General features: G+C 40.6%; 1 protein-coding gene across 1 annotated transcript; it reads right to left on the reverse strand.

Moving 5' to 3' along the window:
* gfra1b (gdnf family receptor alpha 1b) lies at nt 1–27,126 on the reverse strand. Its single transcript, XM_034214291.1, has 10 exons — nt 26,597–27,126; nt 25,988–26,296; nt 24,962–25,045; nt 11,584–11,762; nt 8,401–8,573; nt 7,710–7,819; nt 6,166–6,300; nt 4,948–5,150; nt 2,159–2,206; nt 1–1,653 (listed from the first exon to the last, which is right to left on the reverse strand). Exons 1-10 carry the CDS (start codon nt 26,634–26,636, stop codon nt 1,513–1,515), a joined length of 1,422 nt encoding a protein of 473 aa, XP_034070182.1. The 5' UTR covers nt 26,637–27,126; the 3' UTR covers nt 1–1,512.
* Nucleotides 27,127–27,816: the final 690 nt, after the last annotated feature.

Consider the following 27,816-nt stretch of genomic DNA (forward strand, 5'->3'; position numbering starts at 1 on the left):
TCATTGTTCACCATTTTTATTTCAGATTTCCAATGTTTCAAATGGTCATGAAGACGTCTTGTACATAAAAGTGGCCTCCTTTATGAGATGTCTTCAAGTGGTAATATCTATAGGTCAGATACACAGTTGTATTTTTGGACCAAAACATTACAAATACATTTGAAATCTAAAAAGAGGTGCCTCATTACAGGCTTTAATGTATGTGATTTGAACACTCGTATTTTTAGAAATGGCAAGAAACAAGTTTTCATCATCATTATGTTGTACATTCTTTGAATGATAAAAAAGAGTTGCCCTGTTTATAATAATTATGTATTCATCTTGGCTTTAATCTTTTGGCATTTGCTCGAGTGCATATGTACACATTGTTATTAAAAAATCAAACTTAGTTCCTTATACTGTTCAACAGGACGTTATGAAAAATCAAATGTATTGGAGGCAGTGTGAAGAATATGGATCAATATCAGAACATAGGTACTTTCATTAGAACAAAAGCATGACATTACTTTGTTTTATCCATTTAAATCACTTTTGTAAGTCTGTATGTTCTTGTTGGTGTTACAGATAGTTTGCTATTCCTCGAGGAAAAAGTACTGTTTAAGATAACGATATGCTCTTTGCATCTAAAACATCACACAACAGTCATATCTGTAACCACGTGATTAAAGAACCCCATCACATTTTTTAAATCATAGCTACACTGGGTAATGCTGAGAGGCCTCAGTCTCCAGATACTAACATAGACTCTCAAAAAACATTACAGACGATATGTAACAAGCTGACGGCAGCACACTGTAATTGAGTGTACACTTTATGCATCGTATGTACAAAATGTTCTTTAAGAGGCAATGTGATTAAACCACAAACCAACGTAACAATCAAATAAATCTACAAAACAAATCTATACCTAGTACCGAACATGTAGAAGAGAAGCTGTTTGCGTTCTTCATACTTTGAGAATACTCTGACAAAATGTTACGCTGTTTATTTAGTTAGCATGTGTTATGAATCATGTTCCATACGTTGTGTCTATGACGTGTGTTAGTTGTCTCTTGTGACATTTATATATCAGCACAACACCTAGTTTCCCTGTTGTTGAACTAAAGCAGTTTACTGACTGGACGAATGAAAGCACAGTTATGCAGACGATGATCCGCTTTATCCCGAAAACACTCCTCCGCACGTTGGCCGTCCATTCAGTCAAATGTGCACTGATTTGCAACGGTTCCCAAGAAGTGACACTACGCACGTGCTCATCAGATCACAGGGTTTAGCTCCAAAAGAGTGAGTCTTCCTCAGTGTGAATGTGATTCTTGAAGGACCCGAATTGCCCCTATGGAAGGCAAATGAGTCTGATTTCAGCATCGTGGACTCCTTGGATATAATCCTCAGTTTTCTAGGTTTGTAGCACTCTTAGTTCCATTTCAAGAAAAATGCAGGTGTCACACTTAGGCAAATGTCTAAATCAAAATGAGTTGAATCTGATGAGTGTTGATCCGTAGTCCTCAGATCTTACAAACGTTGGAAACCTTTGAGCCGTATTAAAGCGACGGTTAGTGCGAGGAGCACACTTGAGGGGTTTGAGAAGGTGAAGTCTGCCGCCGCGCTGCGAGCGTTGGCCTTAGAGTCAGCGGACTCATCCAGCTGATGGTTCTGAGGGAAGAGAGCATCGTTTTGAGGTTAAGTTGAGTAGAACGATATCTAAAAATATATGTTTTTCCTTCACTATGAAATCTACTACAACGATAGCACCATTTCTGATAATGTTGGGTTTGAAATTCAGGGTCAGAGTTATTTGTTTTTACATTTTAGATATCTTTTAGTTAATTTGTGCATATGAAGACCTGATGAATTACAACGGCAAAGCAATTATCTGCCTTTTTGTTTAATTGTCAGTTATGTGTGGATGGTTGAACATGGATCAGATTCTTTGTGTTTCTGCATTTGTCAGCTTTTTAATGTAAAAAAAACGTGTCGAGTTTTGCTAGAGACATTTGGACTGTGAGAAGCATATTTTTGGTCTTTTAATAACAACATTTAAGGGATCCATATGTTGTATCTTATGATATCAGAATGCTCACAACAATAATTTGCCTTACAAATATGTAGTTCAACACTGAAATAATGAATTGAATAGATTGTATAAAACGATACTCACCACACATTGAGCAGTATCCACCGTTAGATTCAACACCAGTTTTTGGGCCTGGAAGGAAATAAATAAGTAAGTGACGGCACAGAAACATCGATTTTCATTTTTCGTTTGCCTGTATTTTAAGATCGCAGTCTGGCTGCAAAGATGCTCTGAAGCAAACGGCAGACTTTCTCTTAGCCAGTGTCAGCGTAGTGGAGTGAACAAACTGTCTCTGTCTGGAGGTTGCTAAAGGAAGGGCATCGACTTTAAAGTAAAACAAGGATGAGCAAAAATCATTACTGCATCAACAACAATAAGATGTATGATAATGCTTTCAGTGCCCACCAATTCCCCTGGTTTAGACCTACATGCACCTCTTTGTATAATCCTCCTCCTCGGGCAGGAGATTCCAGCTGTGTGTGTGTGTGTGTGTGTGTGTGTGTGTGTGTGTGTGTGTGTGTGTGTGTGTGTGTGTGTGTGTGTGTGTGTGTGTGTGTGTGTGTGTGTGTGTGTGTGTGTGTGTGTGTGTGTGTGTGTGTGTGTGTGTGTGTGTGTGTGTGTGTGTGTGTGTGTGTGTGTGTGTGTGTGTGTGTGTGTGTGATCCCCAACTCAAGGTTATGACAGTTTAATACATTTAAAACTTTTCCTCAAACCTTTTCAGCCACACACAAAAATACCCACACACATTGTGTACACACTCAAACAAACACACACTCATAGATACAGATGAACAGAAAATGATAAAGTGACTCCATAGTGGTTTGGGGACATTATAAACAGTCCATGCGTTGGTTTTTAAGTAGAAATAATTCTATGAACCTGAGAGGAGTGATTCATTGCTCTATAGGAGGTATTTTCTCCTGGAGGATGTGTTTTTCTTTCACTGAAGATAAATCATATTATCGCTATTAAAAGCCAACATGATAGATTGTCTCCCTTATGTGATATCATCTCATTTAAAAATATAGCCCAATAGTATTTATCAGAAGAGGATAAAAGAGGTCTGAAGTGTTGGTGAAGCCAAACAGTTCATTTGAAGCACATTTATATGGATGTCATGTCAAATGAGTAAGATCCAAGAATAAAATGTGAGTCTAGTGTAAACAAGCTCGATGCCGCAGTTAGCTGTTTTAAAGCTTGCGATCATATCACACAATGTTCCTCAACAGATGGATTTGTCCCAGGAGTCTAAGATGTTAAAATTAGATGTATTTTTCTTTACATTTTGAATTGGGAGCAGTCGTTGAAAGAACTCTCAGTGGTGCTTGAAATGTGGAAACTTGATCTGCTGAGAAAGATATGCAATACGATCAGTATGTTACTTAATGGACGGTGAGGTCATTTTGCCGACTACTGTCTCCAAGGTCAAAAATGTACTTTTGATTTGTTGGGCAACACAGTTCTCAAAATGATGCTCAAATTAGCTTTTTTTTTTAATAGTTGTGTGTCTAGTTCTAGTAATCGGTATCGGCATTTACATTTTTCAAGCATGAACAGATAAGAGTAACAGAAATGTCAGCAAACATGCACCTACAAATGAAGAAAAGCGGTACACCTATACTGATACTTTTTTCTTTTAATGTTTTTTAATTATCTTTCCTTTTTAATGACTGTTTTTAAATGCCATTTTCTTAATGTCTTTCATTTTTGTAAAGCACTTTGAATTGCTTTGTGTTGAAAGGTGCGTTTTATCCTATATATACAGTCTATGGTTTTATCCCACTAAAATGGTCCTTATGTCCTCTACAGTGGACGTACTGTAAAATCCAAAAATAAAAATCAATACAAAAAGTCTAAATTGCAAGATGTTTTTTTTTAACCCTAAATAGGTAGGAAATCACAAGAAAAAGGAAATTGGAAGACACTTTTTTTTATAAAGGATATAAATAAACTTGCCTTGCCTATACAATAAAATGGTTTCCCTGCACACACACACACATGCATGCACACGCTACCCCTGTGGCCCATTTGTGATGTTACTCTGGCAACAAATTAGCTTTGACATGACAGCTTGGGAGACTCTGACTCCGCTCTGACGTCTCATTTTTCTGCCCGGGGGTGGGGGGGGGGGATTCTGTGCCTTCATAGACCTCGATCCATGGAGCCAGACGACTGACGCGCAGACACAAAGCTCTGAATAGATCTCCCCCTGATATCAATTTAGAGTCAGGCACTTTAGCTCAGAAGTTTGGAGAGGTTTCTGATGCCTTTTTAAATGCACAAGGACAAAAAGGAAATATCAAAATCCTTTGTTGTTGTGGTAAATGTTTTCATCTTATTTTTCCTTAAAATGGCACTGTCCTATTGTAGGCTTCAGCCATAAAAAGAGGAAAACTCACTACAAACGAATGACTTCATAAGGATTAGTATTTTTAATGATAATACCAGTAATAAAAGTAGCTGTACTTTTTGTTTTTCAGCATAGAAATCCTTAGAAGACTAATACAGTTTCTCTATTGAAAAGATTAATGGAGGTAAATTGACTGAGAAATTGAAAAGTTCTATTATGAATTTCCATACACTGATGTTTGTTTTGTCTGTAAGCATAACATCAAAAATAATTTACTCCTTGGATTAGATTTGCATCAAAATGTTGCGTGTTTCTTTAGATTAGTTTGCGCTTCCTCCAAAAATGTTGTTGTGACTTTAAAATCTAATAAAAACTGATGCAGTTTCCATATCTTCTACTCGTCTTTTTTTTTAAGACACACAGATTTAATGGTTAAATTAAATATACCATTTAAAAAAAATTACATCCTATATTTGAAAACAGAAACGTCACTTTTTAAACTCTCTACTTTAAATCACTTCACCTGTAAGGTCCCACAGATGTTGTATAATGAGTCGTCATCGAGGTCCAGTTTGTTCATGTCGCTCAGTGAATCCAGCCCGTTACCGGTTCGATCCTTCCCCCCCCGCCGGGTGATGCTAGGCTCCAGCACAGTGGGCTGGATCGGGGGTTGGGGTTGCCAAACTCCAACATCAGTGCCATTACCAAATGCCTGGATGGCATTACCTGCAAGAACAGTGTATTAATGAATGGCCTACTTGATCCTTTTCTGAATGTATGCACTATTATAGGGCGGCTGTGGCTAAGTCGATAGAGTGCTGGACTTCGAATCAGGGGCTCGCAAGTTTGAGTCCCACTGCAGTCAGCATGTCGTTGTGTCCCTGGGCAAGACACTTCACCCCAAATTGCTCCTGTGGGGATTGTCCACAGTATTGAGTATGTAAGTTGCTTTGGATAAAAGCGTCTAACAAGTAACATGTAATGTAATGTAATATTCTGTTTAAAACTAAATGGAATGTGACTGGAAAGCAAAATAAACCATCTGTTTTCAAACATGACTTAATATGCACCCAATGTCATTAGTTCTGTTATAAAAACATGTAATACTTTAAGTATTATCTAACAAAATGCCCTCTGAACGTCCATTTAATAACAAATTATGCGCATCTTATAAGTTAGCAGATGCTTTAGAAATAAGAGCAAATGCCATGGCCCTGAATATTTTGTCCATGTTCAGCTTAAATAAATGATAATTGTGAAGGAGAAGAAATCACTTGACCTTTCTCAAGAGATCCTTTTTAAAAGCAGCGTCCGCCTTTTAATATTTATGATTCACAAAAAATGTACTTCATCCCTGCTTGAATTAAGAAAACGTGTAAAATAAAAGGTTGTAATGCAATTTCTATTTGACATTTATTCTAAGATACCTTTGCACCAGCACATTTGAAATGTGTTTAGTTTTATAGTAATAACGTATTGGGCATGAGTTATTGTAAAAGCAATTTAGGACATTGCCATTCAATTAATATTGCTCTTCTATATACCCTTATGATTTGGAGCCTGAATGAGAAAAAAACAACTGTTAAAAGATATTTCTTGTAACACACATTGTATTGAAAGTGAGAACAAAGATCAGCATACAACTCCAGGTTTTATTCATCATCTCCTAGTCTTTAATTACAAATAGAAAATGGTCAATCTGGCATTCTGTGGTGAAGAAAAGCACAAGGTTTGAACTCACGTAGGCATCTGTTGTTGGTGAAATACTCAGAGAATTTGTCACAGTCTGGCTTGCTGTTCCCGCTGCTGCTGCAGTCGCACCAGGGTGACAGGGTGATGCCAAGAAATCGCACATAATTGGGTGTCATCACTGTACCTGCAGCATAAAGGAGGACAAAACTACTTTGAGTCTTTGAAACTGTAGTCCCACTCTCACAGTTGAAACCCTCTAAAACGGGACCCTTTTGGTGTCAAATGTCTATATTCAGATCAGCCAATGAGAGTGAGATATTCAATATTACAGGGTGCCTTTATCTCCATTTGCCTTTGCCTTTTCACTGACGTACTGTAACGACCTGCAGCATCGTGATTATAAGCTTCCATGACTTGTAAAGTATACGCATTATATATGCCAGGGCCTGTTCAACAACATGCAAACATATGTGCAAAAAGTTTTCAAGGCTGCCTTCCACCTATTGGAGTCGACCGTTGTGACCGAACTGGGACACACGTACTTCAAGTTAAATGAAACAATCTTCGGCCAATTTTGTCATCTTGATGTAACTGAAAAAGAGGACAATTTGCAAACACATTTTTTTTACAGGAAGCATGGGTTGAGTAGGCTCTTAGTTATTAGCTGTGCAAGTACATGCACATTTCTGTGTATGGAGACAGAAGTGAGTGGTGAAGCCAGGGGGCCCAATTAGAGGGTGTAACCTGTGTGGAGTGCAATATGAATGGTGTAGATTAAAAATGTCTGCCTGTTGAGTTTGCAATTGGTCACTGTTGCCCTGTGTTTAAATCTCATTACTAAAACTCAGCGTTGTTACTTTTCTACATAATGGAACCCGCTGATGGCAGAGAGGCTGGACAAAAGGAAATAATCACTACTCTTGCACAGAGCTATAATGAATTGTACCCTATGGATTTGTAATTCATAAACTGGGATCTGGTGCCTCAATCTCCACTGAAGAATACACAGCTTTGTATTATTATACATGCCTACAGAGAAAGATTCACAGTTCCTGTGTAATCTTTGATAAAGCGCTATCTGTAGGCTGCACGTCATGTGACATTCGTTCATGGTTTGATTTATATTTTCATATCCTTTCTCCTATATTTTATTAAAATTACATTTGTACCTAAGTCTATTCTTCTATTCTTTAACAAGTGCTGTTTGGGAAATTGAATTATTGAACTGTTTGAACAAGGCCATAGCTGCACAGTGACTGTCATGGTAGCACTAACACATATTATGTGCAGCTCTTTTGAAAGAACAATCAACATTCTACTCTTGGGTTTCTGCTATCTTTTGGCTTCAGAAAAACAGAATCCAATTAAAGCTTTTTACATCACCTCTAATCATGCTTCTCATTAACAAATATTGTCCGGCAAATAATTGATTTCAAAAACGACCTTGCAACATGTTAATCTGAATGGATGTCACACTGTTGAGTAATATCAGGGGCACAGAACAAAGGGCATCAGTAGTCCAGCTTTAGGTCCTGTTACTAGTCTTATCTACACAATTCTGAGGCCAATTTTCAAATGCTTCAGAGAACTTACCAATTAGACCCGAGTAAGACAGCAGACAGTCGGCGTAGCTCTCCCTCAGACAGCCCGATATGGAGTGAGCTTCTGGCTGACAGTTACTGATAAAGTCTGCCAGCCTTGACCTAAAAACATAACAAATTAAAGATGCTTATTTCCTCATTCTGCATCAGATATAAGCTTAACTTGTTGTTAAATACCAACTATGTGCAATATATATATATATATATATGCCGTTAATAACTGTGCAATATATATATATACCTGGCTGCTACATCTTCAGAACTGTTACAGGATGTGTATTTTGTAAATTGTGTAATCTTTAAAAAAGAAATTGTCTTAATTTTTTTTATGCATGCTTCTTAATAATAATAATAATAGTAATAGATTACATTTGTATAGTGCCTTTCAAGGGACCTAAGGCCGCTTTACATGGTGAACAAACAAACAAGGCAAATCATAAAGTTAAAAGTTAAATAAATAGCAGTAGGAGTGGAAGCAGGGGGACTGTGTTCTTAGTTAACATTAAGCTGTCTTTAGCTCTTTTCCGCTGTAACAAATGTAAATGTCCCCTCTGTGGGACAAATAAAGTATTTTGCCACATTTATAATGTTCAATAATAACTCATAACAAAAACCGACACTATTGTGAAGAACGTTAGACTGCATAAGAGTGAAGATGAAGCCCATTAAGCGTCACTTTGTACCTGCAGATGTAGTTGGTCTTGCATGAGTTCTGCAGAGACAGACAGTTGGGTTTGTCTTTGTCCTCGTAGGAACAAACGGGGACAATCGTTTGCCGTCGGCGTTCTGCACATGCTGTCTGATCCCCCGATGGACAGGCGCAAAACAGCATCCCATAGCTGTATTTAGATGGGACCTTTTTATGGAAATAAAACATAAAAAATGTCCATTGATGTTTTAAAAAACATATTTTAATTCCAATGCCACGACCACCTGTACTAGAGTAGTTGAGGAATTTACCATATCCAGTTAATAAATACTTTTATAGTTAAAGGTCCCCTATTATACTGTTTTTCATCAAGATATTATAGGTCTCAGATATATACAAAATATGTCTCTGAAGTGTTTGGCTCAACATACCAAACTGATCGTGCATTGCAGCATCCCATAATCCCCTCTGTTTCAGCCCTGTTTCAGAAGGGCTGATTTTCTGACTGTTACTTTAGATGAAAATAAGGAGCCACTCCCAACGCCGCTCTGAGAGATATTTGCTTAAAAAGAACACAATGGTGCTCTAGGACAGGGGTTCCCAAAGTGGGGTTCGCGAGATGATTAAAAAAAAAGAAAGAAAAAAAAGATGTAAATAATATAATTTTTTTAAATTATTATTATTATCCAGTGTTTCCCACATACTTTGATTATATTTTTAGGGGCACCGCACCCCCCCGCCCCACCATGCAAATGAGCCATAATCTAATTAGATATGCGCATATTTTAATACATTTCAGGAACACAATTCTGAACTTTGGATAAAGTCAGGTTCGAAATTCTGGTTTCATTTGTAGTCATATTAGAATCTAAAGTTTTTACAGAAGGGATTTTGGACATCTCTTTTTATCTCTCCATAAATCAGAAAATACTGTCAACAGCCCTAAAATATCAATTTTCGCCATGTTTTTAGGTATTCAATGTTATATAATTCAGGCTATGAATGATATATGAACAAACCCTTCAGTAAAGGCATTCAGAATATTGATAGGAATATAACTGGAAGGTTTGGTCTATGTAAGTGCTACTGAAGTGGAGATTTCTCACTCAGAACAGGAGAAAAAACTCATTTTGAGAAAACTACCTTTAAAGATTGCAGTGGGGCGCTACCTTAACCCTGCTGTTCTTTGGATGACAGCTTGCGCCTCTACGCACTCCGTGAAGGTATTTCATTTTCGGGATCATTTGGTTTTTGTCTAACATTGCTTCGTGCAAGTGACAATTGTTGTCGTCTTCTATGTGAATGTTTTTTTCGCTGTTCTTTTGCCATTTTGAGATTTAAAGGGGACCTATCATGCAAAATGCACTTTTGTATGTCTTTATACATGAATATGTGTCCCCGGTGTGTCAGGGAACTCACCAAGTGTCAGAAAACACAACCCTCTCTATTTTCCTCCATACCCAAATCTCTAAAAAAGGGGCTGCAACGGATCTGATACAGACTGATCCAGATTTGAACACTGTCCTGACGTCAGGACGGTGGCGCTATGGCTATTGATCAATTCTCCACCTATCAGGGGAATGAGAGGTTGGGCCACGGCCGGCCATTGCTGCTCGAAAGCGCTGGAGACGCTGTAGTACATATGTCAGGCCTGTAAGTGGCGCTGTAGTCTGCCACAAAAGCAGCGAAGAAGACTTCCCTTGCATGGTTTCCATGGTTGTCCTTCTGTTTATTCTCCGCTGTGGCTCTTTTTCTCCCTCCCCGAGGCAAGCGTTTGCGCCTCCTGCTTTAAAACAAATGGATAATGACTCTATATAATCATATGTACTGTAAGGGATAATGTGCAGCGTTCACACTCATGCCGATCTAGATCCCTCCGCTTCGCGTCGGGCTCCTGATCAGCCTGTCTGTGTTCTTTTCCCCATAATGACCGCGTTGCTGCACATTATCCCGCTTATTACATGGCCACATTCTCAACAAAGTAACGACATGACTCCCAATATTAATTGAAATGCTTTTATGGATTTAGAAAATGATTTTATTGATTTAAAAAATAGTTGTATTGATTTAAATTGACATGCATCCGCTAAGAAAAATTATCCGTTGTTACTGTTTGAACTAACGTAGCAACGTCAGGAACTGCTTCGATAGTGTTTTTGAGGAGCTTTTTGATTACAGATTTGAAAACATCGTTGCTTGCTTTAAAAGTAGCACAATTCATTATGTCAAACCTTGGAAAGTATCTAGATATCCCTGCCCTAATGCCAAAGTAACTGCCAACTCCCCTCTCCTGCAGGAGGGCGTGGTCAGTTGCACAGAATCAGCCCCCTGCAAAAACAGGGCTGGAAAGAGCAAATGGAGCGAAATGAGGCATGGCTAAAATGCAGGATCTGTTTGGTATTTTGAAAAAAAAAAAAATATTTATATACTTTATATCTATAGGTATGGCCCTACAATATATGTTTCAAATATAGCACGATAGGTCCACTTTAAATTTCCAGCGAAAGCTAAACCAAGAAGTGTTTTAGCACACCACGTGACGCAAATTGACACCAGCCAATGAGATTTAGTTTCTTGGTTTAAGACCCCTTTGTACTTTCACGATTGGTTGCTGATACAAAGGAAATGACCATATTTGGATCCGATGAGATTGTGCAGGAGAGAGGCAGCTTTCCAACGATATCTCTGATGACATGGTGCAAACAGCGGTCGCGGTACTTTATGTTACGGTAGAATGCTAACTTTTGGTGGATTGAGGAGAAATCTACAGACGCAAATAGACAAACCATAGTAAAATAAACACCTAAATGTGTATTTTGTACGTTTTCCTTCCAAAAGCGTGAAAGAAAACATGTTATAGAATCAAAATAGCACAAAATCTCAAAATTGACCAGTGCATGAAAAACGATGTTTTTGCCTGCCGTGTCTCGCCTTAATGAGTGAGACACATCGGAGTTGAGGATCCGTGGGGTTTGTATGTCGATGTATGGGAAACACTGATATTTGTATATTATTAATAATAACGTGTGCAAAAAATAATTTTGAATAATAGGTGACCATTAAGTTCTGGTAAGTCACTGTGACTTTTTCAGAGTGATTGTATTCAAAAGTTTCAAAGAAAAACAATTTCACATGTAGTTTTGATGTTGATTTTAGCAGCAACATCAAACGCACACAAAAGCAGAACATAGCGCTGAGAAATCACATGCCTAATTACCTTGTCAAAGAACTGTCGTAGGGCCTTTTGGCATTTGCGCTTGTTGCAGACCTCAGACGCTGACACCCTGCTGGTGCACGGGGTGATGTAAGACGAGCGGTACTTCTTACATGTGTCATTCAGGTTACACGCCTTGGCAGCATTCAGACAGTTGTTCTGCTTTGTAGACGCAGGCTCCACTGAGGAAGAAGAGAAACGCATCAATTCATATTTCATCATGTAAGATGTATTGTACAGTTTCTCGCATCATGAAGGATTAGTGCTTCAAAGTGAATTATATGAGGGGATACAGTGCAGCCAACAGTGCAGCCAAGAGCTTTTCTAGTGAAAAGAGAAAGAAATGCTCCACAAAGAAATACTGTTGTCCTGCAGGGCGATTTTTTAAAAGGGATATTCCACTCATAATCCATATTTTCAGCTTGTAAAAGTTCCATTACATCTGGATGTGACACTGACAGTTTATTTACATGATACCTGGTACAGTAACAATGCACATCTCCATTCCTCCAGTCATAAGAGAGTATCTTTGAGGTGCATTGGAAAAAGGTATTGAGTAGATAACATTTAAATATATTTAGCTACTATTGAATTATCCAAATGATGAATTATCCAAAATGATTGGAAGAGACTATTCATCTTAAAGTTATAACCAGAATAAATATATACAGCATTTTCAAAAATGTCCCTCCAGATATATATTTTCTATATTTTTTAACAAGTTCCTCATAATGTTATACTAGTATTGCATTACTGACAATTAAATAGAGCAACTGAGCCTGGTTGAACTCACTCATGCTTGTATTTCCAAACATTATATAGCAATCTTTTAAATGGGCTTCATTATGAATTATTGCACCAATTTGTTCTCCAGTTGCTTCACATTTGTTGCAGTTGCTTTGTTACACGTCTGAACTCTCTGGGAAAAACAAAACAAACGTTCAATGTGAAAAAACCTGCCCAGACTGAGTGCTTTTTCCCTGCTTCAAGGTAACGTAAAAGTCATCCATCTTTGCTTCCATGATCCCAGTTTGCCTGCCCTTCCATCACATCACATTAAAAACACTCCATGGCCCACATAATGACTCCCTCACATCTCATTTTTCTTATTTGTTGGTATAAAATCCTTCCTGCTCCAGCGGGTCCTGCACAGTAACACAAACTGTATCCTCAGCCTCGAGATGGAAGGGTGAATTCTGTAAGTCTGCCTTTTGAGGTGGAATTGAAGCTCACTGCACTCTTTCATGCACCGCAGAATGAGCCATGATTACATCTGAATACATTGTTGAACCTTGGGTTAATCACATATTGCAAAACCCATTACTTACATCTGACAAGTGCCTAGAGATGTGGGCTGTGATCCCTTAGTGGTTGTTTGTAGGTCTGGGGCCATAGGTGTGACAGTTCTACCTCAATTACAGTTACAAAGAGAGACATGCTCTCTCTGGTCTTAAAAACACACATTTGAAAAGTAACTACTTGTGGAAGACATAATTGTATACATCTAAGTATGTGGATGTAGAAGGCGGCCCGAGCTAAGTGTGAGTAAGAGGGTTGGAGCTGTAGGTCACAGTGTGACTCCATAAAGACGCAGCACCCCACGGCAGGAGAAAACCTTTTCTATCTGGAGCATTTTTGCATTTAATAAGCCAATTACGGGGTCAAATATTCTCAGTTTCAAGAGTACAATTCATATTTAAATGTTTCTAAGATCACATTGAAGTCAGACGGAGAGTTATGACATTGTTGATATGGCAAAGTTCAAAAAATTACTTTTGTTGAAATCTCCCACAAAAGAATATTGAGAGCATTAGTAGTAGCACATTCTAGAAATGTGCTCAACACATGCTGGTCTATGAAGTTATTTAATACTGGCAATGAGTCTTAAAAACAGGGCTTTGTTGGACATTATTATTTGTCTGTGCTTTGTTCTGTGCTGCTTGCACTGATTGTAATCAATAGAAAAACACTCTTTTCTTGTTTCTGTAATCCTCTCACTGTCTTAAAGTCTTGATGGTCATGTTTCTCTTTAAAATGAGTGAAGCCTGACATTTAAAAAAACAAATCAACCACAAAGAGGTCATTTGTCAAAAATAATTATAACACGACTGTGCCAACATGTAAACCTAGAATATACGTTATTGACTCTAACTAAACATTATTCTAGTTTCTTGTATAATAAATGTATTTACCTAGAAGTGCATTCCAAGAGCTGTAATGCGATATGCCCCCCCTTAAATAGAACATATCTTGTTCAAAGATCCATAGGCTTAAAGAAAAACAAATGTCACTTAGCCTTCTTGAGTTGCACCCCTGAGCAAGGCCACCATGCTGCCATTGATGTGGACCACAAACTAAACCAGAGTAGCAAACACTGGAATCTGACCCTTTGACCTCTAATTGGTTTATACAAAAGACCTTTTGAAGGACCGCCAGCATGGTAGGGTTAAATGTATATCTCAAAGAAGAGGTTAATTATGGTGTCCTGGGGGGGGCGTGCATTCACTAAAGTAAAGATATGAGAACCAAACTTTTCTATTATACAGCAGCCAAGAGTTACAGTGTCTGGAAGGCCCTCGATTATGAACGTTTAGCAGCATATAACGTTTTTTATATTTAATTACAAACAACACTTCAAATGAGTGAGCTTTAGCATGTTCCAAAGCTTGATTGACATGGCTAGCATCTTTGTTTAGCTTTTAAACATATGTATCAGGACTTTAGTACACTTTATACTAAAACAGCTGTTAGACAAAATAAGCACTTCATAATAAACAAACTAGGATTGTGCAATTAATGATTTCTTTATCGGCTAGTTGGATCATTGTTTGAGCTATAAAAAGTCAAAAAAATTACAAAACTCACACTGGTTTACGAGCTGCAAATGATGCTAATTAAATGTCCGAACAGGGCAGGTTTAGATGGATTATTATCACTTTGCACATGATATAAAAAGCACCAACTGAATTTCCTGAACTGATGCCACCATTCAACAAACTATAGAGGGGGTGAATTGGGTCTGACAATATCAACGTCGTATTGTATTACTTACAGAAAAGAACTAATATGCCACCTTTTGCCATCTAATGTTCTCTTTTGTCAGTTTTTGTATCTGTTAACCTCAGCAGCCATGTATTATTGAGAACATGGCTTAAACTAACTTCACAGCCTGCTATTCTCCTTTCCCACAGTGATGACAAATTAATTGGCCAGTCATTATCTTAACTGCATGTTTCTCCAAGGATCCAATAAATCCATGTCGGAACCATTATGAGCGTCTGACTAATATCATCATTTGTAGTTTGTAAAGAACCATTTTTGGTTTATTTATATTGGTTACAGTAATTGTGATATGAATCGGCTATCAGCGAAGAAATATTTAGAATAATTCAAAAATGAGTTGAGTTGTGCAAAATAACTGATAGGTGTGGCAGAAGCAGTAGCTGGTATTAAACCTCCTTTCTCTATATGGTTTAATTCCATTGTAGCAGTTCTGGATAAAAACGTTCTGAAAAGCAACTGCTCAAGCTTTTCTTTGTAATCCCAGAATATGTATAGGAACATGGTGTCATGGAATTTCCCTTTTTATCTGCGTCTGCCATGTAAATCCTCCTATACAGTATGTAACACAGATTATAGTAGAGTATTAGTGCGTCCAAACCTCCAGAGCCAGCTGTGTGTATGGAGATCTGTAGGAGAAGTGGATTTAAAGTCTTTCAATGGAGCCCACTTCATATGGTCGGTTAAAACTGATCAGCATTGTTGAGTCCTGTGGCTCACAACCATGTTAAAGAACAGGGCTGTGTATTTTAATAAATATATTTGTTAAGGTTTCTAATTGTATATTTCATAACTCGATCTAATTAGTTATTCATGTATTTTAAGTTAAGACATTTTATATAATAATTAGAAAAAGATCAATGCATTTTTGATTACATTATCCTTTATCAACAGTTCTGTAACTGTATTTTTAACAGGGTCTAAATTAAGCATTGTGTTAAATGCAAAATTACTATTTCTGCCTCAATGAAAATATGTATTAGCCTTTCATTCCCTTTCTTATGCATCCATTCCAGGTATCAAAAAGCTACATTTTTATGCAGATGATTCATAATTATATATGGCACATATTATTTTCCCATTGTTCTATTTTGAATGAAACTTTTCTGGCACCTGAATCCAGCTAAAGTATGTATATTTGCCATGTAATGTTTAAAAACTATGTCCAAACCTTAAACATTTGATCTTTATTTACCTAAAAATGCCCTATCCCACAAACTGCAAGACAACTATATTGCTATATTGTCTTTGAATGCTGTCCAGATTAATGCCATAAAATCCTCCTTTACAATGTATCACTGCTTTATTTAATCCTTCTAAACCTATCCCTCCACTTAGTGCCCTCTTTATCATCTCCCATAATGGAAAACAGCGATGGTCAGGGCGTATTCCTTCATGGCACCCTGCCTCCTATCAGGCTCCCTGCCAGCACCGCTAAATCCACGCCAAAGTCTCAGTATTTATGACCAGACCCAAGACCCATTTATAAAGTGCACCCATGTAATTAGCAAAATCTCACTTAGTTCATACCGCACAAGCTATTCCTCCTTTTATTTCCATTTAATCCTCCAGGTAGTCATCCTATATTAATTCAAACGGAAGTGAAATACCTCCTGCATGTCTCAAGTGGGCCATATTCAGAATGATTCTAATAGAAGATAAGATTGTTTTAAGATGACTAGACACATAGCGCTGTTATGACTGCAGGATATCAGAGCAAGAGCACGAATCAATGCCTTGTGTTGTTCATAAAGTCAGTTATGAACTTGCTAAATAATAATAGGGGGGTCTTTTTTCTTCCCTTCTACTTTTAAGCATTGATAGTCATTAATGCATCAACCTGAGAGATGTAAGGAAAGCCTGAGGCACTGAGAGGATGTCACTGTCTATGTAAGGGAAAACGTGCAGGCAGGGTGATTTGCATGGAGATGAAGGTCTCTAGCACAAATGCACATAGTATGAATGATTAAGTGTTTGTATACGTGCTTGTGTGTGGGTGCAGGGTGTGGTTAGCTGTGCACGTCAAATACTTCCACGCCTGACCGAAAACATCATTTGCGGCCGACAGCGTTTTATTTTCTTATCTCAAAGTCATGATTAGCCCTTGCTTGCATCACCCATGGTTGCATATCTACTAGGATATGCATTTGACACAATATGCTTACTAATAAATAAGATAAAGTTTGCCACTGAATGCTTAAGTTGTACTATTTGATTACGCAGCATCTTCAAACTTGTAATCCATAACTTGTGTCTATTATTGGGTTTGGAGCTCCCTCTGCTTAACTCAGTTGGAACAAATGGTGTTATTCTGCGGTCACAGAGGGGCAGAAGGAAAACAAAGTGTGGGAAAGGAAATGCCTTCAGGTGACTCGCTGATACGGCTGAAAGCAGTCTTGTGTTTAAAGCAGGGGTGCCCAACCTTTTTTGAACCGAGAGCTACTTTTAAAGTTGCCAGTCTGCCGAGATCTACCAGTCCAAATAGAGAGGCGTAGCCATTACTTACAGCCTACTACAGGTAAATACACACTTCTACTTGTATAAAACTGACCTTTGTACGATGAATACTTCATAAAATACTGCAGATCGTTTATCTTACCTCTTTCTAATCTACACACATACAAGTATTTAACTGAAGTTACACAACAGTGTTGTTGATACAGAGTTGGAGTTTATTCACACGTCACATACTACAGTGGGTAATGTTTTCAAGAAACATTGAACAGTGCTGCCACATATGACACAGGAAAACTATAGGTTACTTACGTAACCCCAGTTCTCAGAGTAACATGAAGTGAGATGTCTCACTATGGGATGCGCCTCATCGCGGAGCAAACAGAAGCATCAATCTCATTACGCCAATCCTGATTGGCTGGTGATCTTGATGTCAGCGTCAGGGAAATCACCCCCTATAAGTAGCTTGCGCCACAACGCATGCGCCATTCAAAATAAGCACCTCTTCTCGCTTCACATAGCAAGGAGGGCCGTCTGGTGAGACATCTCACTTCATGTTACTCTGAGAACTGGGGTTACGTAAGTAACCTATAGTTCTTACGTAACAGCAGCGTGGGGTTCCTGCTTGGTGATGGGCCCATCCTCGGTAGGAGGTGGGCTGCTACCAGCGGTTCTGGGCCAGCTCGCCCTCGTCTCCTGCGACCTCTGCGTTCTCGGTGTTTTAAACCGAGCAGGGTTCAAGGCAGCTTGGGCGAAGGACTGCTGCTGCGAAGGCAGCGGCTGGACCCTTCGAGGGAGGCAGAGGTGGAGTGCCTCGTCCTCCCTCTTTTTCGACTCACACCTCTTTTGCATGGAAGCAAGAGCGGAGCCGAAAATTCCCTCGGGAACGATGGGCATATCCAGCACATCCTCCTTTTCCCGGTCTGGGAGGTTGGTGAGGTTGAGCCATCTCGCTCTTTCCTGCACCACCATGATCCCCATTGCCTTACCTGTGGCCTGGACGGCGCAACGTTGGACACGGAGACAGATGTCTGTGACCGCTGCCATCTCGTCCAGAGTGGCTGCCCCCGGGTTACCCGACAGGTCCTCGCAGAGCTCCGCTTGGTAAGCGGTTAGCAGCGAGGCCACATTCAGGGACCTGGCGGACAACGCTGCGGCTTTGTAGGACCGTTCAGTCATTGTCGACTGAAATCGGTCCGACTTTGCCGGCAGCGTGGGGTTCCTGCTTGGTGACGGGCCCATCCTCGGTAGGAGGTGGGCTGCTACCAGCGGTTCCATGGTCGGTATGCGGAGCAGGCCGAGCTTCTCCATTCCGTCACAGTCTAGGGAGGAGGCACCCTGGATTGGGACCTTGTTGCTGAAGGGCCGGTCTCTCCACGAAACCGACACCTCATCCAACATCTCCGGGAAGACCGGAAGGAGTTGCCTCTTTGTCCGCGCTGCTTGGGGAAAATGTTTCCCTTCGTAGCGGGACCTGGAGGTCTCCTTGGCCATTTCAGGCCACGGGATGTCGAGTCTGGCCGCAGCGCGTTTGCACACGGCCTGCAGGTCCATACTCAGACAGGGCGAAGCTGGTGTGGCTATCGTCTGGGAGAGCAGCCCTCGCTCCAGGCTTTGCAGCCTGAGCCGATGACATGAAGATGTCCTCTTCATGTTCATCCGACTCGGACAGGAGGAACACCGAGGCGTCCTCTTCGTCCTCGTCGTAGTGAAGCTCGAGGACATCCTCCGCGGGTGAGACCATGGTGAGGTCTAACCGGGAGCCCCAGCTCGGTAAAGCGTGGGGTCCCGTTCCCGCGTGTCTTGCCGCCACCGGGTCCCGGCCTGCCAGGGCGCGGGAATCCGGTTCTGCGGCCATCTCAGATACTGAGCCCCAGACCGACATGGAGAGGGGTTCACTCTCTGTGGCAGATGTCCCCGCGTCTTGACTGCCGGCCGGCAGGTCAGAGGACATGGGGGGTTCCTGCTCCGACAGGCTAGCTTGGCGTGCTAGCCGTCGGCGGAGGCTCTTTACGGTGAAGCGGACACAATGTCCGCACGAGCCGGGGTTGTCGATAGCGCCTCGGGCGTGTTCCAGCCCGAGGCAGGACGAGCAGACCTGGTGTGTGTCTGTGCCCGAGATCTTCAACCCGCAGCCGCAGAGTCGAGCCACCGAGTCCCTGACTCCTCTGGTGTGAGGGAGAGGGGCGTCCATCTTGTTCGCCTCGTGGCGTGGAGAGGACCCACTCTCAACAGGTAGGTTGGGAGAAAAAGAGGTAACCACCCTGTCCTTAATCCGGAGAAAAGGACGGTGTGGGTCTTTTATTCCCGGAGAATACTGACTGGTGTGGCAGTATGCTCCTTTTAATCCTTTCCTCCTCCGTGGGGAAGAGAAAAGAAAAGACTTCCTTGCTACCGTGGTGTCGGTAGTGAGGGAGCAAGCTAACGCTAGCTTGAAAAAAGTCAGACCTAGCTTACTTTCCGGGGAAAGAGAGCGGCGAGGTCGATTTCAACAATAACTAGCGTTAGTAATTTCCGTCTTCCTGCGAAGCAGAAGGAGTAGCCGGCAAGCGCCCGTCGACCGAAATGGATATTTGGGTTCAGTCTGTGGACCGTGAAGCTTGTCCGGCTACCATAGAGATGTGCTCTGAAGCGAGAAGAGGTGTTTGAATGGCGCATGCGTCGTGGCGCAAGCTACTTATAGGGGGTGATTTCCCTGACGCTGACGTCAAGATCTCCAGCCAATCAGGATTGGCGTAATGAGATTGATGCTTCTGTTTGCTCCGCGATGAGGCGCATCCCATAGTGAGACATCGAACGGAGTGTTATGAATGAGAACAAGAAAAGACTCTGAACCCATTCTTTGCCATTATATAAAAACAGTGTTGCTACAAAAGTATAAATTAGGCTTACTAATAAGACAACTCAGATCTGAAGCTACACAGGAATCTGCTGCCAAAGTGCAATAAAAAAGACAACATTAATAGAATCGAACCATTTTTTTTGTTGCATTTTAGTAGATTATAAAAATAAATGCTTCATGTGTTTCGCAAGAACGTGACTGACACGATAAGATGCTATGGTAGCAGCCTTGCTCTTGTTGTTGGGCCTGGTGAAAATGGACTGCTGTGCATTTAGCTGTCCTTTCAGGCCCCTCCCCTTTTGGGAGCGTAGGGCAGAATTAGGAGGGAATTCCGTCTCGTAGCATTTGTGCACTGTTTTGAAATGCCGCTCCTAAATTACCCTTCTTCGATAAAGCCACGCTCGCATTGCAGATGAGACAGATGGACTTTGAATTGGAATAGATACAAAAATAATCATCCTCCCACTCGGAGTGAAAATTATATATTTTGGGCTTTTTTGCTTTTTTACTGTCACTCCTGTTGACACGGACAACAACGTCAGCGAAAATAGTGCACTGCCCACCAGCCACGCCCCGACACATGGGGTCACGCCGGCCAATCACAAAGCTTTGATGCGTTCAAGTGCATTATTCTGGCACAGGAACATTATGTTACAGGACATTAACGATAAAGCAGAATGTTGTTGTTCTATTTTTAGACACATCTCGCGATCGACTGGTTGGGCACCCCTGGTTTAAAGGATCAGCAGATTAAAAGACTGTCTTCTATACTCTGATGTTCAGCTGGAGCAGTTTGCTCATATTTACTTCATGGTCTGATCGGACCAATGGCAGAGGACAAAGACAACAGAGGATGATTCTGTTGCTCCAGGCAACCACTGAATTATTCTGGAGATCTTTGCAATGGAAAATCATCATGCCTGTCTTCATCTCTTGTTCACCGACTTGAATCTCTGTTGGACTACTGATGAGGATAGATTGGGAGGAGTGGGGAACGGTACTGGGGTCAGTGGTAAGGTCAGTACACGTGAGTTAATCCTACAAGTAAACTGAGGATCTGGTTCGAGGGTTTAAAAAAAAAAAGTTTGTCACTCTAAAACGAAATGGGCTCCAATGTATGGTGGTATATCATCATAGGAACACGAGTGGCAGGAATGTATTAATAGGAATAGATTAGAAGTGGTTTGTCTGCAAATACAAATGGTATTAATTAAGGCCCTAAGACTGGTCTAAATTGACATATTCATACTCAAATAAGCGCTAATTTAGCTATTATTTCATTGTTAAAGGGAAGCAGTGAGAACAAAATGAGTTGATTCCCATGTTTATTCTTAAATGTAGCATGTACACTCCAAAGATTTTCCTTGGGATGTAATCTGCTCTTACATCAGTGGTGTCAGACTGGTTGAGGAAATTCACAATCCGTTCATCTTGTCTCTAAAAATCTTTGTAATTATAAGTTGGGAATGTGGTTGTACAAGATATACCCTTCAACAATGTTTTCTTAACTCTAGCTAGGATTGCAAACGAAGCATAACCGAGAAGGTAGAGTTACATCTGGAATCACCTAAAGTTGTAATAAGATCAGTGGAATTTAGCAAAGATTTTTATTTAAGCTTACATAAAGATTATATAGACATAAACACACAGTATGTTGTACAGAAGCAGTTTTCTTTCTTTCGTTTAGAGTTCTGTAGTCACCTCCTTCCCTCAGTCTGCGCAGCAGCATTGTAACGTCTCTGAAAGGCACTTCATTAACTTCATTGATTTCTAAATGACACAGCATTTAATTCAGCTGTTTCTGGAGACTATATTCAAACTGTTATTGGCTTGAATGTCACTCCTTTCAGTTTGAATTAACAATGTAATAATATATTGGAAGTGACGCTTTCTGTAGACGCATATGACAAAGTGACTAAGTGAAGGTAGAATTTAAAAACTGAGCACAACAAAGCTAGTCCACCTTAAAACTCAGCCCACCTTAAGTGAGACTTGTTTTGCCAGCCCCCTTCACTTTAATCAGTGGGTGGCCAGCAAGACACTTGACACAGAACTTGGCTTGGATCATAAGTAGTTGTATTTATTACACAACAAATAGGAAAAGGTTAATCAGCAAAGATTGAGCTGTCCAGTTCATAACATGAACACTTCTGATTAATAGCATGGGTTGCGGATTGATTAAATATTAGATTATGATTGAGCAACACACTCTCACTCCCTAAGCGTCCAGGAGCGACGCTTGGTCAGGGTCCCGTGGCGTCCAGTTGTGACGCGCCGAGTCTCCTTCAGCTTCATAAACGGACGCAAAGAGCTTTCAACTGATTGCAATGTATTCCCATCGGCGGCGGTATTTGACGCTCAGGGAAGCACCGCATCCGTTTATGTCGGCAGCTCTTAAAGGCAATGTGAGCGTCCATTCCCATTGCATAACGGAGAATTGTACACCCGGAAGTAAGTATTCTCCTTACTGTCGACTGATTTGACAGTGATATCTCCACTACTCATCAACTCAAAAACACCAGATTACCTTTTGTTAATTAAACGACATTGATAGGTTTAAATTGTGTACAATGCTTTTGTGTTTTTCCCCTTCAATTCTGAGAAACAACTTGTTTTCTCTGAAATGTGGAGCGCCAAAGAGACTACACTACCCACAATCCCCAGCTATTGTTGTGACGACTAATTCATATATATTAAATATAATGATATATTTTTGTATATATTGCCTCAATGTATAGTAACAAACATTGATTTTCAGCTTGATTTTCTACTACTGCATTTACACTGCACATTGCCTGAGGCCTGGTTTAGTTGCAGAGAGGAATGAGGTCACTTATGGCAAATGGATTCCTGATATTCAACCCAATAGGTGGTTTATTTTTTCATATAGCCTTTGACTTTTTACACAGCTATACATTAAACTGGCTACTCGGCTGCATCTCAATTTATATTGCTCAGATATTCACAAATACATTGGTGATTATTTATGGCACCAAATAGAGATTCACTAGTTAAACTGCCATGTCTGTATTAGTCCTTGACTGTGAGTGAAGAGCACCTTGAAGATCAGATTTTTTTTTAATATCCTAGAGATCAAGATCAAAACATTTCACATTTTTGTTTCATCTACAAAAAGCAAATGTGTTGTTCTTGTCCTCTAGTAACTCCTGTTTTGTTTTACTAGTACTCATTATCTGAAAGCCTTGTGAAACCACTCTTCCACTTTCAGTTTTGTTGCCATTCGTCTTAGTCTGGCATTGCTGTGGAGAAATCCGAATTCCAATATATATTTATTTACTCTGTGTTTGAAATACAGTTTGCCATTATGTCATCGCGTGTGGAGCAGGGCCACTTTGATACGCTAAGTGGATTCAATCACAGCGAGAGCCAGACGGAGAGAGGGAGCAGCAAAGAGGGAGAGGGAGAATCAAATGACCATTTTTTTCCCCACTGGAATGGTAGCTGGCCGGTGCAGCAGACGCCCTCCTGCAGCCAGAAAGCCAAACACTGACGAGAGCCAGAGTGCTGCACTTGTCACACACAGCTCTTGTTCTATCAGTGCCATTGAAGGCAGACAGATGGTTAATTGCTTCTCTGTGTGTGTGAAATCTAAATATGGACCTGCATATATATATAAGTCCAAATGCACTCCTTTGACATTTGAAAGCATCCACTATACCATACATTCGCAACAACAAACATATCTGTTTGGCTTTTTCTGTTTTTTTCACAATCAACACATTAAGCTCCTGGTGCTCGGACAACACAGGCTTTGCTCTAAAAGGCGTAATTAATTCAAAAATACCTCCTTAAATGCTACTTCCAGTTCAGTTTTTCAGTGGAAAAAAATGCAAACCCCTCATCGCTTTGAGAGCTGAAAGTGAAATATTCTAAATGACTCTGCTTTGTATACGGTGGGTCACAGTGGCAGGTAAAAAGCTTTTGTGATAGATAATGAGCGTTGAAAGCTGCAGCCTGAAACCAGACGGCAACAGAAGAGTGGTTGTCAAATAGTGACAGATTTGCAGCAGTGAGGTGGTGATTTAAGCCGGGTTTAGAGTACAACTGAGAATTAATGGCTCCGTGTGTGCTGTGACTTAAAGGTCCCATGTCATGCTTTTCCGGTTATTACCCGTCCCCTTGTGTGTTATGAAGGTTTTTATGCATGTAAACGGTGTGCAGAGTCAAAACCCTCAAAGTACACCCTGTAGCGAGTACAACTCTAACACAGAAAATACCTCCCCAAAACGCCTCGTTGGAGAAACGTCATTGTCCATTGTTTACTTCCTGGGTATCGTGACGTAGGAATGGCCAGTAGCCGCGCCCAGAGCTATGACGCGATACGGTCATGCGGTACCCGGAACCAAATGGACTAATCCGTGGAGCCGTTACGTTACGTCCGCGGAGCCGTCACGTTAAGCCCCCGCTGATTGGTCCAAATTGACCAATCCACAGACTTCCTCACACACACACTGGCAGCTCTGCTGATTTCTCCTCCCTGGCTGCAGGCTGATAACAGACAGTTGGGATCGCGGCGAGATTTTCTCTGCAGACCCATTCTCACAGCGTTTATCAACCTTTTTCTTACTCAATATCAAGCCACACTTATTGTTTTTACTTCGGCCGTGACTTTGTGTGTGCTCAGGTCAGGATGAGTTTGGCTGTGTTTCGCTGTCGCTAAACAAGTAAACCACACCTCCACGGAGCTCAGCGCGATTCACAACGTCCCGACCAATCAGAGCACACTGTGCTCACAGGGAGGGTGGGGGCTGGAGTTATTGGAGCTACAACGAGTCGTTAAAGGCAGAGAGTGAAATTCTGTGAATACACGTAGGCCTAGTTTACAGAGATGCTGTATGAGAAACCAATGTGAGTTTGGAAAATTGCACAATATAAATCTATTCTAGTAGACCTCAGCAATGGAATTATGATCAGTGGAAATGGCCATGACTTGGGACCTTTAACTTTGCACAATGTCCAAACTAAAACGTGAGGAATGTTGGCGATGTAAAAGCAGCTTCTTACCTGCGATGATGGGGGCCAGGCGGAAGATATCTGAGAGACGGCTATTGACTGACTCATATGGAGAGTACTCCAGCAAATCATTACCTGCATGGGAGAGAAAAACAACTGTCATCAATATGAGCTTGACATTGTGTGTGCAAACATGTGGTGTGGGAGGATGGTAGCCTATCTGATACACTTGAACATTTTGTCAATTATGAATCAACACTATGAATCCCTGTGAATCACTCATATTGACTTACGTGGTTGTTTTGTAAATATGAGTACTGTTGTGTAATTGGACAATAGTTCTCATGACGTAGTTTGATCTTGTTACAAGTACAATAAGATATGAGATAATTGCTTACTGAAATCTGATTCATTCTGGGATTAGTCAGTGTTATCAATCAGCAACTATTCTAACTTGACCGAAATACACGTGTTAAGCACTTTCTTTGAGTATAAGCCACTTCTACTCTACTACATTTATTTCAGAAACAAATGTGGTGCTTTTTTGCTTCACTGCCTTTATCTGGAAATGTCTTTGCAGTTCAATATTTCACATATAAAGTGAACAGTATGGAAAAAAATGCATTATTGAAGATTAGACCAAGCAGTTGTTTTATAGATCCACCTTTGCCAGATACAGTGGTAATTACCCAATATAAGCCTAATGCTTTTTACATAAAAAATGAAATGTTCTGATGTTATGACTGTACTTAATGGTCAAATCTAAAAGGAAGACTGCAATAAGCTTAATACTTCTTCTACAACTTATAATTTACTTTCGACTCCACTTCGAGCGATAGAACTTTTAACAAAGCACTTATATACTGATAAAGGACTGGCTTATCTAAAGCCAGTTGAGTAGCACTTTAAATGTTTTGGCTCTATGAAACCTGATGTACTTATATGATTCTGTTTTCATCAAGGTTGTGTCTTCCTGGTCGAATGTACTTATTGTAAGTCGCTTTGGATAAAAGCGTCAGCTAAATGCAATGTAATGTAATGTAATGTAAAAGGTATATCTTATGAATCAGTGCATACCCTGTAAACTCTGATAAATGCTCCAGAAGATCCGGAGGCAGTTCTTCTCCTTCTTCATGCCTCTTCTACACCTGCAGTTGTTCAGCGTGCTCTGCCTCATCGCTTCTATGGCGCTGCGGCACTCGCCCTGCGCCTCGGAACCTTGCACCGCGCTGAAGTTGCTCTCCCTGCCCGCCACACACTGCCTCATGGTCCGGTACCGGGTGCTGCAGCTGTACTCCTTCAGACACTGCTCGCTGGCCTTTACGCAGTCCAAGCGCACGGGCCGGGAGGACGAGCTGCCGTCACCCTTCAAGGTTAACCCGGAGTCTGGGAGCAGGAACAGATTTGTGATCCAGATGTGAACTAATTTCTTAATTTGTTTCTATACACCAAAATGTAATCGATCAGTCAATTTACAATATTTACAAGAGAGTGGTTGATTATTTTGTCAGAGGCACAATGAGCCTTAGACACACTTCCCTAACAATCAAAACAGATCATACGTTTGGCCATTTGGCTAGAAGTGCCCTATTCCAACTGTCTGCTGCGTGTTAAACTGTAAAGGAACAGGTGCAGTTTTAAAATATATTATAGCCAATATAATCAACAGATGAAAGCATAACTTACCCGGGAAGGACAAAATCATGACAAAAGTTATTAAAAACATTGCGCTTTTTGTAGTGGTTTTTAAAGAGGGGATTCAAATAAAAGTTGTCACACAGATCCGCTTTTCTTCGGGTTGTACATCATGTTAGTTCAGGTGATGATCCGTCCGCTAGATCCAACAGTGAGAGTCCAAACTCTCCACCCGAGTCCACCAGCTAAAACCACATCGTGCAAAACTGTCGGACTTTTGGACGATTGAAAAAAACACGCGTGACACAGAGAGGCGCGCTGGTGGTGGACCATTTCCACTTCACTCTGCTCACATCAACTCCAACTCAGGCTGTCAGTGGGTTGGAGGAAAACACTTTACACCCGCGCACGAAAATAAATCACAATGAAACTCTAAACCAACTTAATAAAGGAATGCATTCAACTTTAAGTGTCCATAACTGCCCTTATTGGACTGTGTTTAAACGATACATCCTCTAAAAGCTGGAGAAATCCATCCCGTTCCGCAGGTGCAAAGACAAAACAACCCCGTTTGATCCGGACTGTCCTACACTCTGATGACAAAGAACTGAGAGGCTCGAGATGCAACGCGTGAGGGCGTGACGTCATGAGACTATGCGCACAATAACCTCAATAAACCCATTAACAGCCTCCATTTACATCAGCCTGCTAAAACACCCAAAACAAATTGATGGCAAGCAGCGACTATGTTACATATGTAGAACATTTCTGCTGGATCAAGTTCACTTATTAACTCTGTGGAAATTCAACATTTATAATAGCCCATTATATATTTATGTAACCTGCAGGCCAGCACAACATGAGAACCTAACCGATTTATGTGATATATTTCCTACTTGAACAGCTAAATTGCAGCCATTTTTAAATGTTTCAGTATCTCACTGAAGGCACTCTTCAGCCAAGGTATTCCATATTAATAGGCTGCAGCACTTTGATTTAAGAGAGTGGGTCGCCTGCAATTGTGTTTTTTGTAAGAAGTTTAAACATTTCAAGGTATTCAATCTCCAAAATTGAAAGTGGTAAGTGGAATCTGTCTGAGAAAAAAATAAATGACATTGCTTCTTTATCTAAATTTGCAGTTACCGTATAAATTGTGATATCTGTTGACAGAACCTTTTCTATCAAAGTTTGTTTTTCTGCCCCGAGAAATGAGGGGGGTTTAGGGAATGAGTGGAAAAACAAGACGTAGCGCTGAAGAATTCACTGGGTAA

This window comes from Gymnodraco acuticeps, unplaced genomic scaffold (assembly GCF_902827175.1).
Source record: "Gymnodraco acuticeps unplaced genomic scaffold, fGymAcu1.1, whole genome shotgun sequence".
In the NCBI taxonomy this organism is placed as follows: domain Eukaryota; kingdom Metazoa; phylum Chordata; class Actinopteri; order Perciformes; family Bathydraconidae; genus Gymnodraco; species Gymnodraco acuticeps.

What these genes read in the sequence shown, in the direction of transcription:
- gfra1b (XM_034214291.1), bottom strand. Translation starts at nt 26,636, where the DNA reads ATGTTTTTAATAACTTTTGTCATGATTTTGTCCTTCCCGG. An exon ending in CCTGGCCCCCATCATCGCAG is followed by an intron (nt 11,763 to 24,961) that starts GTAAGAAGCTGC and finishes CTTCTTCCTCAG; the next exon opens with TGGAGCCTGCGTCTACAAAG. An exon ending in TGGATACTGCTCAATGTGTG is followed by an intron (nt 1,654 to 2,158) that starts GTGAGTATCGTT and finishes CTCTTCCCTCAG; the next exon opens with AACCATCAGCTGGATGAGTC.